Consider the following 18,402-nt stretch of genomic DNA (forward strand, 5'->3'; position numbering starts at 1 on the left):
GTTTCCTGTCTGCCCTGAGGAAAAGGTGTGGGGTTTGCAAAGGGAGTAGCCTTTGGTCCTTCTGTTACTTAGGCATGGCAAGTTAGGGTTTTCCTTTGAGTTTAGCTCTAGGAAGTCAGCGTGAGACAGCCTTAGGTTCCCTGCCTCCGGACCCTATTCTCCTGCCTCAGGTACAGTCACTATCGTGATATTATATATCCCTGTTTCAACACAACCCCAATCCAAGCCCAACCTCAGCTCTTTCAGCCCTGCATCGCTTCGGGGGACCCCGTTGGCCACATGAGGGTCGCTCCGCCCCGGAGACCCGCTTTCCTGAGCTGGGCACTAGACGCGACCTCGCGGGGCTGAAGCTCTGTCCCTTATTGGCTGGGTCAGGGGGCGTGGCACGGCCTGACCAATCGCGGGCGGCGCGCTTAGGCACGTGTGGGGGCAGGCCTGAGAATCACAGAGGCCTTCTCTGGGGCTGCCAGTACGCGAACCCAGCCGCAGTCCCAGCCAGGCAAGCAGCAGTGGAAAGTGCCGGCTCCCGGCCAGCAAGGGCCGCTTTCTCGCTCTCTCGGTGCCCGCCGCCATGTGGGCCGCCCTGAGGTTAATCCTGCGGCCGTGTGCCCGCGCTTCTCCCGCCGGGCTGCGCGCCTATCACGGGGACTCGGTGGCCTCGCTGGGCACGCAGCCGGACGTGGGCTCTGCCCTCTACCAGGTAGGCTGAGCGCCCCGGTGGCCTGGCCGCCGGTGCCAGGCTAGGAAGCAAGTGGAGGAGGGGCAGGTTTCAACAACTGCTGCTCTCTTGTCCGGAGCCACGGTCGATTCTGTGACGCGCGTGAAGTTTGAAGAAGAAAAGCCTAACAGATACAAGAAAGTTTAGTTCACTTTTAGAGCTGGCCCTGTACTTTGTGTCTTTGAAATCAGTGGTTCTTTTTTTTTTTTTTTTTTTTGAGACAGAGTCTTGCTCTGTCGCCCAGGCTGGAGTGCAGTGGCGCGATCTCGGCTCACTGCAAGCTCCGCCTCCCGGGTTCACTCCATTCTCCTGCCTCAGCCTCCCGAGTAGCTGGGACTACAGGCACCCGCCACCGCGCCCGGCTAATTTTTTGTATTTTTAGTAGAGACGGGGTTTCACCGTGGTCTCGATCTCCTGACCTTCTGATCCGCCCGCCTCGGCCTCCCAAAGTGCTGGGATTACAGGCGTGAGTCACTGCGCCTGGCCAAAAAAATCAGTGGTTCTTAAAGCCTGGTTTAGAATTGTCACCTGGGGAGCTCGTTGAATAGCTGCCTGAGCCCCACGCCCACTCTGGACCTTGTGGGTCTCAGGTGGAGTCGCGGTGTTTACGTTGTTAGTGAAGTCCTTAGGGGACTTTGGGCAGCCAGCTTTGGGAACCACTGGCCTAGAGCAGCCCAAGAGTGGCACTGTGCTTACATATATCCCTGAATTACACACAGCCCTGAATTAAAAAATTACAACTTTTAAATTTGAGTTTAAAAGTTGGTTATGATGGACGGGCCCGGTGGTTCACGCCTGTAATCCCAGCACTTTGGGAGGCCCTGGCGGGTGGATTACCTGAGATCAGGAGTTCGAGACCAGCCTGGCCAATGTGGTGAAACCCAGTCTTTACTAAAAATACAAAAACTAGCTGGGCGTGGTGGTGCGTGCCTGTAATCCCAGCTACTTGGGATTACTGAGGCAGGCTGAGGCAGGAGAATTGCCTGAACTCGGGAGGCGGAGGTTACAGTGAGCTGAGATTGTGCCATTGCACTCCAGCCTGGGCAACAGGAGGGAAACTCTGTCTCAAAAAAAAAAAGTTGGTTATGTTAATAGAAAATATCCCACAGTATATTTGAGTGACTTTTCTTGGAATTAGGAGGCATCCAATATAAGGCCAAAAAACTCAAAACTTGTGAAATATCAGAGCTGGAAAATTTCATTCTGTTCCCACGATTTCTAAGCCTATACAGATAACCTCTAAATAGTGCAAACAACACACAATTATTTGTCAGGACAGAATGTTTAATTCAGAATTATTAAGTGGTTATTGTGGTCCAGGCACTATTTTAGATATTTGGTATAGATGTGTAGGAATGGAACTAATAATTTTGTAGGGAATATGGACAAGAAAGCAGGTAACTGTGGTACAGTGTGAGAAGGGTTGTCTAAAGCTTGAGAAGGTGGTTACAGAAAGCTACAGATAGTAAGTAAAAGGTGAGATGAATCTTGGATAAGAGCTGGCCAAGTTCAGGGCGCAGGATGGAAGGCAAGACTGTACAAACCAAGAGAGTTACGAGAACATAGATACTGAGTTATGAAAGTGTATATCTGGTGTGAGGACTTGAATTCCATATCTAGGGCATGGAATTCATTGAACAGTGTCTGGTGATGGGATTGATTGATTATGGGGCCAGATAGAGGAGGATCTTGCATGCAAAAGCCACATTTAGATTCCATTTTGCAGGTTGTCCATTAAAATATTTAAGTAGATAAGTGGCATGATCCTATGGATATGGTAGAATCATCAGTGTGGTGGCAATGTGGAGGATGGATTGATGTAGGGAAAAAACTAGACCTAGGTGACAGTGGAGAGTTGAGTCTTGAGATGAAGGAGTCAAAGTTAGAATTGTATGTAGGAGGGGGGCATAGATACCCGAGGAGCAAAGACTGTAGAGTTAATAACTGAGTGGAAGGGGAAAATGGATGACTTTGGAGTTTTCCAACTGAGCGGAATATTTAGGTAGGTGGAACTGCCATTAATAAAAAGAAGGCTTTGGTGATGGGTTTTGTATAACTCACGTTTTGCTAGGTTGCGCTTTGTAACAAACAATCAAAAAATCTCAGTAGCTCACAACAGCAAATATTAGTCTCTCACTTGTTTTTGTTTTGTTTCTTAATCTCTCACTGGTGTTGGTGGCCTTTGGTTAGTTAGTTGCTGCTGTGACTGTTCCACTGCAGGGTAGGTTCAGGTCTGCTCCACGTGTCTTCCCATTCCTGGACTGAGGCTGAAGAGCAGCCCTGAATTAAACATGCCCTTCTCATGGCCGAAGGCACAAGAGCAAGAGGCTGAACACAAATTGGATTTAAAGTTCTTGCTGGCATGTGATGAAATTCATGTGTGCTCATATTAGACAAAGCAAGTCCATGAGGGTGGGGGAGAATGGGATGAATGATCCAGTTTAGCTGTGTTTCCTGATTACAAATAACTGCAACTATAATAAGTAATAATAATGGCAGAAATGTTATAGTGTTCCCATCATTTTTCTAAAGGCTTTATATGGTTTTACTCATGTATTTATCATAATGATCCTGTGTAGTAGGTACAGTTGTTATTTCTGTTTTATAGATGGGAAAACTGTGGTATTTAGCGTCCAAGTAATTTGTCTGAGATAACACAGAGCCTGAATTTGAAGCCAGGTGGTCTGGCTCATAACTCTTGAGTCCAGGGTCTTAACTGTTGCTCTATAATGCTTCTTACTCACCCAGCTCTACCTAAGTGGGTTCTATGGTTGAAAAGACGGGGTGGGGACTTGTCAGTGGCTCGGCTCCAATTCATTATGACTGTCAGGCACTAACCGCTGTGGTTGCTCAGCTTCACAAGAAAATTACTAGGTTGTAGAAACTGTTGTTTTGTAGGTGATTAAACACACACACACACACACACACACACACACACACACACACACACACACACACACACACACACACCAACCTGGGGCCCTGAGAGATCACAAGATTTGCCAAATGTCAGTATCAGTAAGTAGGGAAACTAAAAGTTGAACTTAGTTTTGCCACTAAACTACACTGCCTCTTGGTTAGTGAGCCTCATGCTAATGAGGCTAGGTTGGTTGACAAAGGATTGCCTGGGAGGTGAACTGTAGCCAGTACTGGCTCTTCTGTGATTTAAGTCTGATGGGCTGAGCCTGGCACAGATGTTGCCCAGTCTGTACAGGCAAATGTCAGCTTCAGTGGGTGACTGCTTTTCTTCTTTGACCCACTGGTTGTGTAAGAGTACGTTGTTTAATTTCCATATATTTGTGAATTTTCCAGTCATCCTTCTGCCATTGATTCCTAGTTTAATTCCATTGCAATTGAAAGGATACTTTGGGCCAGGTGCGGTGGCTCATCCCTGTAATCCTAACGCTTTGGAAGGCCGAGGCTGGTGGATCGCTTGAGGTCAGGAGTTCTAGACCAGCCTGGCCAACATGGTGAAACCCTGTCTCCACCAAAAAATAAAAAAAATTAGCTGGGTGTGGTGGCGCACGCCTGTAATCCCAGCTACTTGGGAGGGTGAGTCAGGAGAGTCACTTGAACCCGGGAGGCGGAGGTTGTAGTGAGCCAAGACTGTGCTAGTGTACTCCAGCCTGGGTGACAGAGCCAGACTCCGTCTCAAAACAAAACAAAACAACAAACAAACAAAAAACCAACAAAAAAAAAGGATACTTTGTGTGATTTCAATCTTTTAAAATTTATTAAAATTTATTTTGTGGCCTGACATGTAGTTTATCTTGGAGAATGTTCCGTGTGCACTTGAGCAAAGTTACTTTTTTCTGCTGTTGTAGGGTGACAATTTCTGTATATATGTGTTAGCTCCAACTGATTCTTTCCCTAATACCGTGCTACTTCTTTGTTTTTTATTTTCTGGATTTTGCAGAGCAAGAGAATGTAGCAGAAATCATGACCCCCAGAGCTCTTGGAGCTGTAGAAAATAGGAAATAATGGAGATATACTGTAGACTGAATATTCATCTAAGTTTGAACAGTTAGGAAGTTGCTTAGTGTTCTGTCAAATAGAAGGAACTAAATAACAAGAGATGCTAATACATGGGGGGCAAAATGTATTAGTGGGCCAAAGTCTGAATTTCAAAGATAATTAGTTAAGTATTGGTCGAAAGTAATATGCTGACCAAAGAAAATTTAAAAATACAGAAAGGTTAAAAGTTAGTCCCTCTACCTCTTTTCTACTTCTCACTGTCAATATTTCCTTATGTAGTACCTAGAAAATTTCTGAATACATACCAGCATAGAGTTTTGTTCTTTTTTTTTTTTTTTTTTTTTTTTTTTGAGATGGAGTTTTGCTCTTGTTGCCCAGGCTGGAGTGCGATGGCATGATCTTGGCTCACCGCAACCTCTGCCTCCTGGGTTCAAGTGATTCTCTTGCCTCAGCCTCCCGAGTAGCTGGGATTACAGGCATGCGCCACCACGCCCAGCTAATTTTGTATTTTTAGTAGAGATGGGTTTTCTCCATGTTGGTCAGGCTGGTCTCGAACTCCTGACCTTAGGTGATCTGCCTGCCTCAGCCTTCTAAAGTGTTGAGATTACAGGTGTGAGCCACCACGGCTGGCCGAGTTTGTTCTTTTTTAATAATTTATTTATTTGAAAGAGTCTTACTCTGTCACCCAGGCTGGAGTACAATGGCACGATCCTAGTTCACTGTAGTTTCAAACCCCTGGGCTCAAGAGATTCTTCCACCTCAGTTGGCCAAGTCGCTGGGACACACCACCATGCCTAGATAATTTTTAAATTTTTATTATTTTTATTTTTATTCTTTTTGTAGAGATGGAAGTCTCCCTGTGTTACTCAGGCTGGTCTCGAACTCCTGGGCTTAAGTGATGCTCCTGCCTCTGCCTCCCAAAGCTCTGGGATTATAGGTGTGAGCCACCACACCCAGCCTATTCTTTTTAAAACACAAAATAGGATCCCTGGCCAGGTGCGGTGGCTCACACCTGTAATCCTAGCACTTTGGGAGGCCGAGGTGGGCGAATCACTTGAGGTCAGGAGTTCGAGATCAGCCTGGCCAACATAGTGAAACCCGGTCTCTATTAAAAATATAATAATTAGCTGGGCGTGGTGGCACACACCTGTAGTCCCAGCTACTTGGGAGGCTCAGGCAGGAGAATTGCTTGATCTCAGGAGGTGGAGGTTGCAGTGAGCCAAGATCGCACCATTGCACTCCAGCCTGGGCAACAGAGTGAGATTCTGACCCAAAAAATAAAAATACAAAATTAAAAATAAAAATAGGATCCTTTGTTTCCCTCTGGAATTTGTTTTTACAACTGTACTTTGTCAGTAAGCAAGCATTGGTTGGAATCTCAGATAGTGACTGATGGGACAGGAAAAATAAGATGGTATTCTAAACTTCAAAAAGCTTATATTCCTTAAAATAGGAAAACAAATAGAGATCAATTTAAGTTCAGAAGATGTTTAAGGAAGAAAGATGTTAAACGGAGTAGGAGTGGCCAGAAGTAGAGTTGAAAATGAGATAAAACATGAATTAGGCTTACAGAGGGGTAAGATTTGGAGAGATGGACAAGTGGGGTGGTGAAGAAGACCTTGAACAAGACAGGCAGGGGTGAATCTTTTCCATAGGATCCAGTGGTCCAGTGTGGCTGCCATGGATAGGGGTGGCCCAGTGTGGCGGCCACACAGAGTTGGCACAGACCACTGTGTTTTGTTTTTTTTTTTTAACCTTTATTTTGGTAAAAAGGAATTGCTTTCTAATATTTCTCTCCCCCATCTCCTCTATTTCTGTTTTAGGAGAACTACGAGCAGATGAAAGCACTAGTAAATCAGCTCCATGAACGAGTGGGGCATATAAAACTAGGTAAACACAGCATTTATTCCTCAGTTTATGCCTTTACTTAAGATATCCTAAAATAGTTATTGGTTTTGGGAAAAACTACTGGAATTAAACTTTTGACTTTTTTTTTTTTGAGATGGAGTCTTGCTCCGTTGCCCAGGCTGGAGTGCAGTGGTGCCATCTTAGCTTACTGCAACCTCCGCATCCTGGATTCAAGCAATTCTTCTGCCTCGGCCTCCCAAGTAGTTGGGATTACAGGTGCCTGCCACCATGCCCGTCTAATTTTTGTGTTTTTAAAATAGAGACAAGGTTTCACCACGTTGGCCAGGCTGATTTGGAACTCCTGATGTCAAGTAATCCATCTGCCTTGGCCTCCCAAAGTGCTGCAATTAGACGTGAGCCACTACTCCTGACTGAGCTTTTGACTCTTAAGACTATGCATTGGGAGTTATACCTGATGTAAATGACGAGTTGATGGGTGCAGCAGACCAACATGGCACAAGTATACATATGTAACAAACCTGCACGTTATGCACATGTACCCTACAACTTAAAGTATAATAATAATAAATAAATTAAAAAAAATAAAATAAAATAAAATGAAAAAAAAAAAAAGACTATGCATTTGTTGGTATGCAGGCATTTAATTTTATTTTTTGTATTACTTGGCCAGTTTCTCTTCATAGAATACTACCACTTTTGGGGGGGGGGAATTAAAGATTTAAATTCATAAATTTTATGAATAAATAATTTATTTTTAATTTTTATTATTATTATTTTTTTTAAGAGATGAGTTCTTGCTCTATTGCCAGGCTGGCCTCAAACCCCTGGCTCAAGCGATCCTCCCGTCTTGGCCTCCCAAAGTGCTGGGATTACAGGTGTGAGCCACCATACCTGGCCAGTGATTTCTGGCCAGTGATTTCTTAGTAGGTGTTTAATATTTCTTCCCTAAGTGCTGAATCTCAGATGGAAAGAATTCTTCATATTTGATTGACTGTTTCAGATAACTTTTATCAACAGGTATATAATACTTAAAATAATATATAATACTTTTAATGTAAAATTGTACATTTAGAGTGGAGTAGTTTAAATACTAGATCTCAGGAGTATGAAAATAGTGAAAAAGACTGGATTTGGAAAGTATGGTCTAGAATTGCTTATTTACTTGTTTATTTAGAGACAGGGTCTCCTCAGTCTGTTGCTCCGGCTGGACTTGAAGTCGGGAGCACAAGTGATCTTCTTGCCTCAGCCTCCCGAGTAGCTGAGACTATACATGTGCCCGGTACCCAGCTACGGAATTCATACTTTTGAAGCCATTTTAGATTAAGGTGTTGTCTCCAGAAAAAGAATCCAAGCTCTTGCTGAAAAGAAAATGTGTTTTGTTAGGGGCGATAACTCAATCGTTATGTCCATTTTGAGAGTTTGATTTGGTGAACCCACTATCCCCCTTAGACATTAAGGTGGTGGGTTTTGGGGCCAGGCATGGTGGCTCATGCCTGTAATCCCAGCACTTTGGGAGGCCGAGGCAGGCGGATCACATGAGGTCAGGAGTTCGAGACCAGCCTGACCAACATGGTGAAACCCTGTCTCTACTAAAAATACAAAATTAGCCGGTGTGGTGGCACATGCTTGTAATCCCAGCTACTCAGGAGGCTGAGGCAGGAGAATTGTTTGAACCTGGGAGGCGGAGGTTGCAGTGAGCCAAGATGGTGCCATTGCACTCCAGCCTGGGTGACGGAGCAAAACTCCGTCTCAAAAAAAAAAAAAAAAAAAAAAAAAGATGGTGGGTTTGACTCAATGGAAGGGTGAGGAGTCCTGTGGCATTGGGTGCCTGCTGGGGATAGTGAGTGCTGAGGAACCTTGGTGAAGTCTGGTGGCCACAGGAGGGTAGAGGACTGAGCCGGACTCCCTGGGGAAGGAGGTAGGGAGAAGGGGGAAAGGACAAACTTGGCCTTCACAGTTTTGCCAAGAATTAAATGTCAGGTAGCTTAATTATGTGCTCTGTGAGCCTGCATCAAGAATAACCCTCTTTCTGGTTCTTCCTAATAAAACCAGAATTCACCAGCTGCTCCAAATTGTAAGGCCCCACTCTAGGCAGAATTGCTAAAGAATGATGTTGTCTTAAGTCTTTTTTTTTTTTTCTTTACTGAGATGGAGTCTTGCTCTGTCGTTCAGGCTGGAGTGTAGTGGCGCGATCTCGGCTCTCTACAACCTTGGCCTCCCGGGTTCAACTGATTCTCTTGCCTCAGCCTCCCAAGTAGCTGGGACTACAGGCATGCACCACCACAACCTGGCTAATTTTTCGTAGTTTTAGTAGAGATGGGGTTTCACCATGTTGTCCAGGCTGGTCTCAAACTCCTGACCTCAAGTGATCTGCCCACCTCGGCCTCCCAAAGTGCTGGGATTACACGTATGACCCACCGTGCCCAGTGTTAAGTCCTTTTTTTTTTTTTTCAGTGTGTCTTATCACACCTCTCTGTCACCCCTACCCTCCTCTTCTCCCCTTCTCCGTCTCGCAGCTTAGTGGGCACTTTCGCTGATTCTCCAAAGACCTTCACCCAGATCTGGATTTCCTTGCAGTGCCTTAGGTCATTTTTCCTTTAGTATGTATTTTGTTTTTCTTTTCAACTTTTATTTTAGGTTTGGGGATACATTTGCAGGTTTGTTACATGAGTAAATTGCACGTTGTGGGAGTTTTGTGTACAAATAATTTTGTCTACCAGTTAAACAGGATTATTGACATATAATTGACATACAGTAAACTGTTATTTAAAGTGTGCAATTTGATGAGTTTTGACATGTGTATACACCCATGAAACCATCTGGGCAATCAAAATAATGAACATATAATTCCCTAAAGCTTCTTTGGCCCTTTGTAACCTCTTCGTCCCTCCCTCCCCCTCCCCTCAACACACCTAAGCAGGGACTCAGCCAGTAGTTGGAGAAAAGAGAAAAGCAATTTGACTTAACTCACACTATCTTGTACAGAAGTCTGTCTTTCCCTCCCAGAAGTATTTTCATTTTAAAAGAAGATTAGACATGTGATACAATTTTCTTGGCAACCTAAAGGCAGATTTAATCTTAAAAATATGCTATGTATCTCTTCAGGGAAGAAAAAATTCCTTTCGGGTATAGCAGAGTCCAGGTTTGAAAAATAAGGTCATAGCCGGGTGTGGTGGCCCACACCTGTAATCCCAGCACTTTGGGAGGCTGAGGCGGAAAGGCTGCTTGAGTCTGATCTTGAGGTTACAGTGAGCTATGACCACGCCACTGCACTCCAGCCTCGATGACCAAGCAAGACCCTGTGTCAAAACAAAGAAAGGCTGTGTGCAGTGGCTCAGGCCTGTAATCCCAGCACTTTGGGAGGTCAAGGCAGGAGAATTGCATGAAGCCAGGTGTTTGAAACCAGCCTGGGCAACATAGTGAGACCTCATCACAAAAATTTAGCTGGGACTACGTGCCTGTAGTCCTAGCTGCTGGGAAGCCTGAGGTGAGAGGATCACTTGAATTTAGGAGTTCAAAGCTGTGGTGAGCCATGATGGCACCACAGCACTCCAGCCTGGATGACAGAGTAAATTTTGTCTCCAAAAAAAAAAAAAAATCCTACATGGAAGATTGTTTGAAATTATTTTCTTGCCTAAATAAACAAAGAAATAACTTTCTGAAATAGCTGAACATTTCATTAGACAAAGACTATATTAAGATGAAATTCTTGGGCACCAATAAAAATAAACTAATTTTTCATTATTAAAGGTACAATTTGATACTTTTGTTCTTGCTCCATTACCTTGGTTTGCCGAGAGTGGGTTATAGATATTCCCAAGAATACCCCTGTGGGCTCTTCAGTTATAATTTTTTTTGTCTGTCATGATGTGGGCAATGTTGAGAAGCACTGAAGACAATCTCTGAGTCAAGTAAGGGACTTTTAAATTGCTAAAGTGTTCAATTCGCCCAGTTGCAAGCCTACAAAGTTACAGATCACTAATGTCTTCTTTAGGTAAATTTACTGCACTTATCATGGAAGTAATCTCTAAAATTATATTTTTACCTGGTACAAATGAAGATAGGAATTTTCCAGATCTATCATAGCATGTATGTAATAAATGTGGCGGAGATGAGGCAATATTTGCAATATGTGAGCTGCGGAGAAAATACTCTGTAATTTGAATAACTACTAGTGAATGCAGAACATAGACTCTAGTATATACTCTACAATCAGGGATAGATTGATTTTTTTTTAATACCAGTTTTTATAATTACTTCAGAAAACTGGCAACTTGTGAGTTGAGTGAGTGATTAGCCTTTTCTCAGAGGATATGTTGAACTTTTAAAAAGTGCTATATTTTGGATTAAGTATTACATTTCTCTGGCATTGAGACCTTTTTATCGTGTCAATCTAATCTAATCTAATCATGTTTTTATCATAGGTGGTGGTGAGAAAGCCCGAGCACTTCACATATCAAGAGGAAAACTATTGCCCAGAGAAAGAATTGACAATCTCATAGACCCAGGGTGTGTACACAGCCAAGTACTGACTCAGAGTGTTCTCTGTTCCATGGTACTTTATTAGACAGTCTTGTAAATCAGTTATTTTGAATTCTAGTTCTTATCGTAAGATTCAGGAACACGTGTTTATTGAGAGCCTACTATGTGTCAAGCACTACGTGTTGATGTATTTATTGAGAGCCTATTATGTGTCAGGTACTAGTGATATATCAGTGACCAAAACAGATGCACATCTTTGCCCTACTGGAGTTTACATCATAGCAAAGGGAGACAGAAAACAACAGTAAAGATTGTAACTTCTGTAGTGTGTTAGTAAGTGATAAATATCATGAGAAAAAGAAAAGGTAGCCCAGAGTAAAGGAGAGGAAGATATGGGGCAAGTTGCAGTTTTAAGGGGTGGTACCAAGGTAGGCCTCATTGAGAAGGTGATGTCTGAGCGAAGATTTGAAGGAGGAGAGAGAGAGAGAGAGAGAGAGCCTTGTAACTCTCTGGGGAAAGAGTGTTTCAGGCAGAGGGAACGGCCAGTGCAAAGGCCCCGAGGTGGGAGTGTGCCAGATAATGCTGGTATGCTCAAGGGGTAGCCAGAAGGCTGGGGTGGTTGTGGTGGAGGGAGGGAGGGGAGAGGAGTAGGAGATGGGTCAGATCTTGTATGGCCTTGTGGGTTATCGTAAAGGTTTTGGTTTTCACCATGGGAGAAATGGGGAGCTATTGTAGGGTTTTGAACAGGAGATGATTATGATCTGACATAGCTTAAAAGAGTGATTCTGGCTGCTGTGTTGTGAGTAGACGCAGCAGCAAGGGTGGAAGCCCTGTGACCAGTTAGAGGGCGATTGCAGGGATTTGAGGGAGACGTGATAGGGACTTGGCCTAGGGTGGTGGTAGTGGTGGTGGTAGGAGTGCAGGGTTCTGGTTGTATTGTGAAGACAGAGCCAACCCAACAGGATTTCCTGAAGGATTGGATATGGGGTCCAAGGGGGAGAGAGGGGTAAGTGAAAACTCTCAAAGTGTTTTTTCTCCTGACATGTGCACACACATCCAACCTGGAGACAGCACTGTTAACACCTAGTCTATTATCCTTCCAGGCCATTTGTATGCATATATATACCAGACACCTACATTTTTAAAAAACAAAAATGAAATCATGCTAAATTTGCTGTTTTGTAACCAACTCTCTTTTTTCCCTCCTAATGTATCTTGACCATGTAAGTAAGTGAGAGGCAGACTGGTGGTTAAGAGCCTGGCCCCTGGAGCAAGATTGCTTATGAAGCTCCCGGCTCTGCTACTTACTTACTGTGTAACCTTAGACAAGTGGCTTGATCTCTGTGTGTTTCAGTTTCCTCATCAGTAAACCAGGGTCACAATAGGATCCATCTCAGAAGGTGGTTCTAAGGAGGACATGAGTGAGTGGTTTTTTTTTGTTTTTTTGTTTTTTTTTTTGAGACGGAGTCTCACTCTGTCGCCAGGCTGGAGTGCACTGTCGCGATCTTGGTTCACTGCAACCTCCACCTCCTGGGTTCAAGAAATTCTTCTGCCTCAGCCTCCCAAGTAGCTGGATTACAGGTGTGCACCACCATGCCCAGCTAATTTTTGTATTTTTAGTAGAGACGGGGTTTCACCACGTTGACCAGGATGGTCTCAATCTCTTGACCTCGTGATCTGCCCACCTCGGCCTCCCAAAGTGCCGGGATTACAGGCATGAGCCACCACGCCATGCTGTAAGTGAGTGTTTCTAAAGCTCTTAGAAGAGAGCCTGGCACTTAGAAAGGATTTTTATTTTTATTAATTAATTAATTAATTAATTAATTTTTTGAGATGGAGCCTTGCTCTGTTGCCCAGGCTGGAGTGCAGTGGCGCCATCTTGGCTCACTGAAACCTCTGCCTTCTGGATTCTGGTGATTCTCCTGCCTCAGCCTCCTGAGTAGCTGGGATTATAGGCAGGTGCCAACATGCCTGGCTAATTTATTTTATTTTATTTTTATTTTATTTTTATTTTTAGTAGAGACGGGGTTTCACCATGTTATCCAGGCTGGTCTCAAACTCCTGACCTCAGGTGATCCACCTGTCTCGGCCTCCCAAAGTGCTGAGATTATAGGCATGAGCCACCGTGCCTGGCCGTTTATTTGTTTTTTCCGTTGCCCAGGCTGGAGTGCAGTAGCACAGTCACAGCTCACTGCAGCCTTGACCTCCTGGGCTCAAGTGATTCTTCCACCTCAGCCTTCCAAGTAGTTGGGACCACAGGCGTGTGCCATCCTGCCCAGCTATGTTAAAAAAATTTTTTTTTAAAGATGGGATTTCCCCATGTTGCTCAGGCTGGTCTCGAACTCCTGGGCTCAAGCAGTGCACCCACATGAGCCCCATAAAGTGTTGGGATTACAGGCGTGACCCACCCCACCTACCTCCAAAAGTTTTTAAGAGATGGGGTCTCAGCTGGGCACGGTGGGTCACGCCTGTAATCCCAGCACTTTGTGAGGCTGAGGTGGGCAGATCACTTTCAGGTAAGGAGTTTGAGACCAGGCTGGCCAACATGGTGAAACCTTGTCTCTACTAAAAATACAAAAAATTAGCTGGTCGTGGTGGCGCATGCCTGTAATCCCAGCTACTCGGGAGGCTGAGGCCGGAGAATCGCTTGAACCCAGGAGGTGAAGGTTGCAGTGAGCTGAGATCGCGCCACTGCACTCCAGCCTGGGTGACAGGGTGAGACTCCATCTCAAAAAAAAAAGAGACGGGGTCTCACTATGTTGTCCTGGCTGGCCTCCAACTCCTGGCCTCAAACAATCCTCTTCTGTCAGCCTCCTGAGTAACTGGGATTACAGACCTGAGCCACCACAACCATTTTAGATTTTTAAAAATAGATTTTATGTATAACATGTGTATTTGACACATTGTCCCATTGAGGAAAAATCTTTTCCTTTTCCGTGTGTAACTGTTTAAATGTGTAGTTTTTAATGACATTAATTCAAACAGCATCCTTTCTTCCCTTTAGGTCTCCATTTCTGGAATTATCCCAGTTTGCAGGTTACCAGTTATATGACAATGAGGAGGTGCCTGGAGGTGGCATTATTACAGGCATTGGAAGAGTATCAGGGTGAGTATTCTACCTGTGCTTCATAATGTAGGTTAAGAAGAAGACTTTGATGAGGCACAGGCATCCAGCACTCACTTTGCATATTAGCATGCGATTTATATGCTATTTATATTATGTAGGACTGGCTGGGCATGGTGGCTTATGCCTGTAATCCCAGCAGTTTGGGAGGCCGAGGTGGGTGGATTACCTGAGGTCAGGAGTTTGAGATCAGGCTAGCCAACATGGTGAAACCCTGTCTGTACTAAAAATAAAAAAATAAGCCAGCATAGTGGCACACACCTGTAGTCCCAGCTACTCGGGAGGCTGAGGCAGGAGAATCGCTTGAACCTGGGAGGTGGAGGTTGTAGTGAGCTGAGATCAAGCCACTGCACTCCAGCCTGGTGACAGAGCAAGACTCTGTCTCAAAAAAAAATAAAAAAGATTTCTTTCCATGGAGACAAGGTCATGGAAGGAGACCAGTCTTTATCTTTTCACTAGAGATGCTCTAGTATTAGATATTATGGCTGAAAAAAATTCAGTCATTTAATAGGTATAAAGTAGCACTTAATTATAGATTCTTTCTTTTCCTTTTTTGTTTTTTTTAGAAACAGTGTCTTGCTCTGTTGCCTAGGCTAATCTTGAACTTCTGGGCTCAAACGATGTTGAATATAGGCTAGCACATCATTATAATTTTTTTTTTTTTTGAGTTGGGGTCTTACTCTGTTGCCCAGGCTGGAATGCAGTGGCATGATCATAGCTTACTGTAGCCTCAAACTCTTGGCATCAAGTGATCTTCCTGCCTCGGCCTCCCAAAGTGCTGGGATTATAAGCATGAGCCACTGCCCTGGCCTTCATTATAGTTCAAATTGACCTTTTTTACATAAAAATTGTTGTTGAATGGTTTATATCATCACTACTCTTTCTCTTACAAATGACAGATGAACTGGGTTTGCTCAAATTAAGCAAAAAAGCGAATATATTGGTTCTCTTATCTGGTAGAGTCTGGGCATGGCTGGATCTGGGAGCTCAAATGGTCTTAGGTATTATTAGGTCCCAGGCTGTTTTCTGCTCCTGGCCCTGACTTGCTGTGTGTCAGCTTTGTTGCTAGGCAGCCCCCAAAATCCAGAGGCAGCGATGGTCATAGGCAGTTCCTGGTTTATATTCTCTAAGTTTAGCAGCTGCAGTGGAAGGCAAGATCCGCTTAGGCTTAGACCCCGTCCCATTGCCGAACCTCAGTGGGAACTCTGGGTAGAAAGACCTGGTCCCTGTGCCCCCCTTTAAGGTGGGCTCTGGGGTCAGACCTACTTGACCCACCTGGATTAAAGGTAAGAGGCAGTTTCTGAAAGAAAGTTTACTTTTGTTGCCAAAATAATAGATTCTGGGTAGGCAAAACCAACAGATATGCAATCTAGTATTTTTGTGGGCCAATTTGATTTCTCATTCTGTAATAGGTCTGTGACCTTTAATAGACAAGCAAATATGGCTGTGTCCCTTGTCCATGGTCACATATCTAGCAAGTTGGCGGAGCCAGGATTTCAGTCTCACTTTGACTTCACAGCCTGGCCTCTTTCCAGTACCAGAGCTTCTTAAACTTTCTAGCGTAGCACCCCCAGTGGTAGGAAGTGTGAGCACACACGCTGGAGTGTGAGGTTATGGCCCAGCAACCTATGAGAAGCCTGCATTTCCTTTGAGGTCTAGTTCATTTAATGTTAAATCATTAAAAGTTTGCATTCTACTCTATAAAATGTTCATTGCAGTGCAGAAAAAGGTTTTATATGACCTAGGGAATAAAATTGACGCTCAAAGAAGAGTCCTGTTTGTCTTGTGGTGAGCCCTGCTGGCCACATATCCTAGTATGAGAAGCCCAACACTACCCTGTGCTGGGTGTTCAGTTGCCGTTCTCTATTTTCAGCGGGGATTTAATGACTCACTCTTTAGAGTTGTAGGCAGCATAAAGTGAGGTAACACAAACATCATAAACATAAAGAAAATTGAATTTTGTAAAGAGCACACTGTTGTCATCTCAGATTTCAAGGGTACCTCTGACCTTAAGGTTTCCTGCCAGTGCTGTGCAGTTTCCCCAACCAGCCATTGTTGTTGGCCGCCCTGCTCTTTGTGACTCATACCCAGTAGACTGGCTATGGTGAGAAAGGGCACTGTTGATGACTCAGTACACCTTTCACGTGTTTTCAGTATATTATTTTAAAGTTTGCATTCATTCTGACTTCATGCAAGATAAACGTTATATTTTAGACTACTTTTAGTTTTATAGAAAACCATGGGGCTGTAATGTTGAAGAACAAAAATACAAAAAATAAATCTTACTACTATAGGTCAGTTTTCATTTTTGCAAAATACCCTCCTAAAAGGAGACTTTGAAGGCTTATTATGAGGAAATTCTTTTCCCTTGAGACTTGGATTTTTTGTTTTCATTGTTATCGTCTTGTTAGGACCCTTTCATTCAAAGAACCTTTATGACACATGGCTTAGGTTGTTAGTTTTTCATTACTAATCTAGGACCGATGACTCTTCAAAAACCAAGTATGAGTTTATAAACTTGTTAAAAGTATTCATTTTGTATTATATAAATGAATATGTGAACTGTGATTAAAGCTTGCATTTATGTCCTAAGACTGTTGCCTGCTAATGGATGTTAATAGTAATGTGTACTGGAAGTTGAAGGTCGTATTGGGGTGTCTTGTAATGAATGTAATTAGTTTTGAAGAAATCTCTTAAATTCTCTCTCCAATGAAATTTCTGCCTTTTAGAGTAGAATGCATGATTATTGCCAATGATGCCACTGTCAAAGGAGGTACCTACTACCCAGTGACTGTGAAAAAACAATTACGGGCACAAGAAATTGCCATGCAAAACAGGCTCCCCTGCATCTACTTAGGCAAGTCACAAGAGTGGTGAAATACACTATTATTAGCTGGTAAAATGCAAGATACTTGGGAAGGCTGTATGTATTACATTTGGGATGGGTATTTTTAAAATGTGTTGATTTCTCCCATAATTAAAAGGAAACACAAGTTCTTTGCTGAAAACTCTGGGGGAAAGTAACCAGGAACTGCTCATAGTGCTAGTGCATAATAGACATTTTGATGCATGCCAGTTTTTTTCTCTACACGTTGTGTGGTTTTTTAAAAATTTTTGTTCTCTAGATTCTGTTTTTCTTTTAACCTTATGAATTCAAACTGTGAAAAAAAATAGTCAATATTTATAGATCTCTTGAGTGCCAGGTACTGTGTTAGATGTTCAAGTATTATATAATTTGAGCAGATGTAATTTAAAGTAAATTTAATTTCCAATGAAAGTAAACTTATATTTGAAATTAGAATACATTTAAATCAAAGAACCTGAAAGCAAAGCAGTTTAAAAGGGGCCTTTCCTGGATATTGGGTTAGTCTGGTAAAATTCCAACATATGTTGGTCATTTATGCAGGTATTTGAACGGGTACTGATGTAGAGGTATTTTTTGTTTTTGTTTGTCCTGTGAAATTGAATTTACCTGGTTAACCCACAATACGAACTGCTCTGCACATAGAGAAAATAGCAAATGAGGCCCAGCTGCTTGCAGGTGCTGTGCCGGTCATTATAGGGGATACAGTGAGGAGGATTTTGTTGTCTCTGTCTTCAGCAAGCTCATAATGAATTGGACACAGCATATAATGTGCAACCAACAAAAGACTTAATGGTTGCAGATTATGAACAAAGTGCTTTCTATACATTTTTCAAGTCGTCCTAATATATGATATGGCTCCTTTTGTTATCTTCATTTCATGGGTAAGGAAACCGAGGCATAGGATGGCTAGGAAACACACCTGTAATCACACAGCTGTGGAGTAATGAGCTCTGCTTTGAACGCAGCTGACATATGTACCCACCACTCCAATCTGCAATAAAAACAGTATCAGAAGGCAGTATGTATAAATTGTTATATGAATTCTGTAGATGGTTTTTGTATTGGTTTAGAAGAAGGAAAGAGACTTTTCCACCTTAACTCTTCAAGAATTTATGATGTTTCTGGGGCTTTAGCTGGTCCTCAAAGGAGAGAATGTTCTAAATATTTCAAGGAGAATTTTGCACAGAGATAGGAAAGCCTAATGGGTTTGGGGCAATGAATCCTTTTGGCTGTATTGGGGGTTTGGAGAACGAGGCTCTGTAATAGTTTAGAAAAACAGGGCAAGTTTTTTGTGAATGTGACTAAGAACCAATGCTGTCAGTGATACAAGTTTCCCTCTATGTAGCACATTTTGTTCATAGAGATACT

General features: G+C 43.2%; 1 protein-coding gene across 1 annotated transcript in view; it reads left to right on the plus strand.

Moving 5' to 3' along the window:
- The first annotated feature begins 426 nt into the window (after positions 1-426).
- MCCC2 (methylcrotonoyl-CoA carboxylase 2) overlaps positions 427-18,402 on the plus strand; it is a 68,830-nt gene continuing 50,854 nt past the window's right edge. The window contains exons 1-5 of the mRNA XM_003899781.5: positions 427-700; positions 6,517-6,583; positions 10,987-11,071; positions 14,049-14,150; positions 16,898-17,025. Coding sequence (XP_003899830.3) covers positions 572-700; positions 6,517-6,583; positions 10,987-11,071; positions 14,049-14,150; positions 16,898-17,025 — 511 coding nt within the window. The 5' untranslated portion in view covers positions 427-571. The remainder of the gene's footprint in view (positions 701-6,516; positions 6,584-10,986; positions 11,072-14,048; positions 14,151-16,897; positions 17,026-18,402) is intronic.

This window comes from Papio anubis, chromosome 5 (genome assembly GCF_008728515.1).
Source record: "Papio anubis isolate 15944 chromosome 5, Panubis1.0, whole genome shotgun sequence".
Lineage (NCBI taxonomy): Eukaryota > Metazoa > Chordata > Mammalia > Primates > Cercopithecidae > Papio > Papio anubis.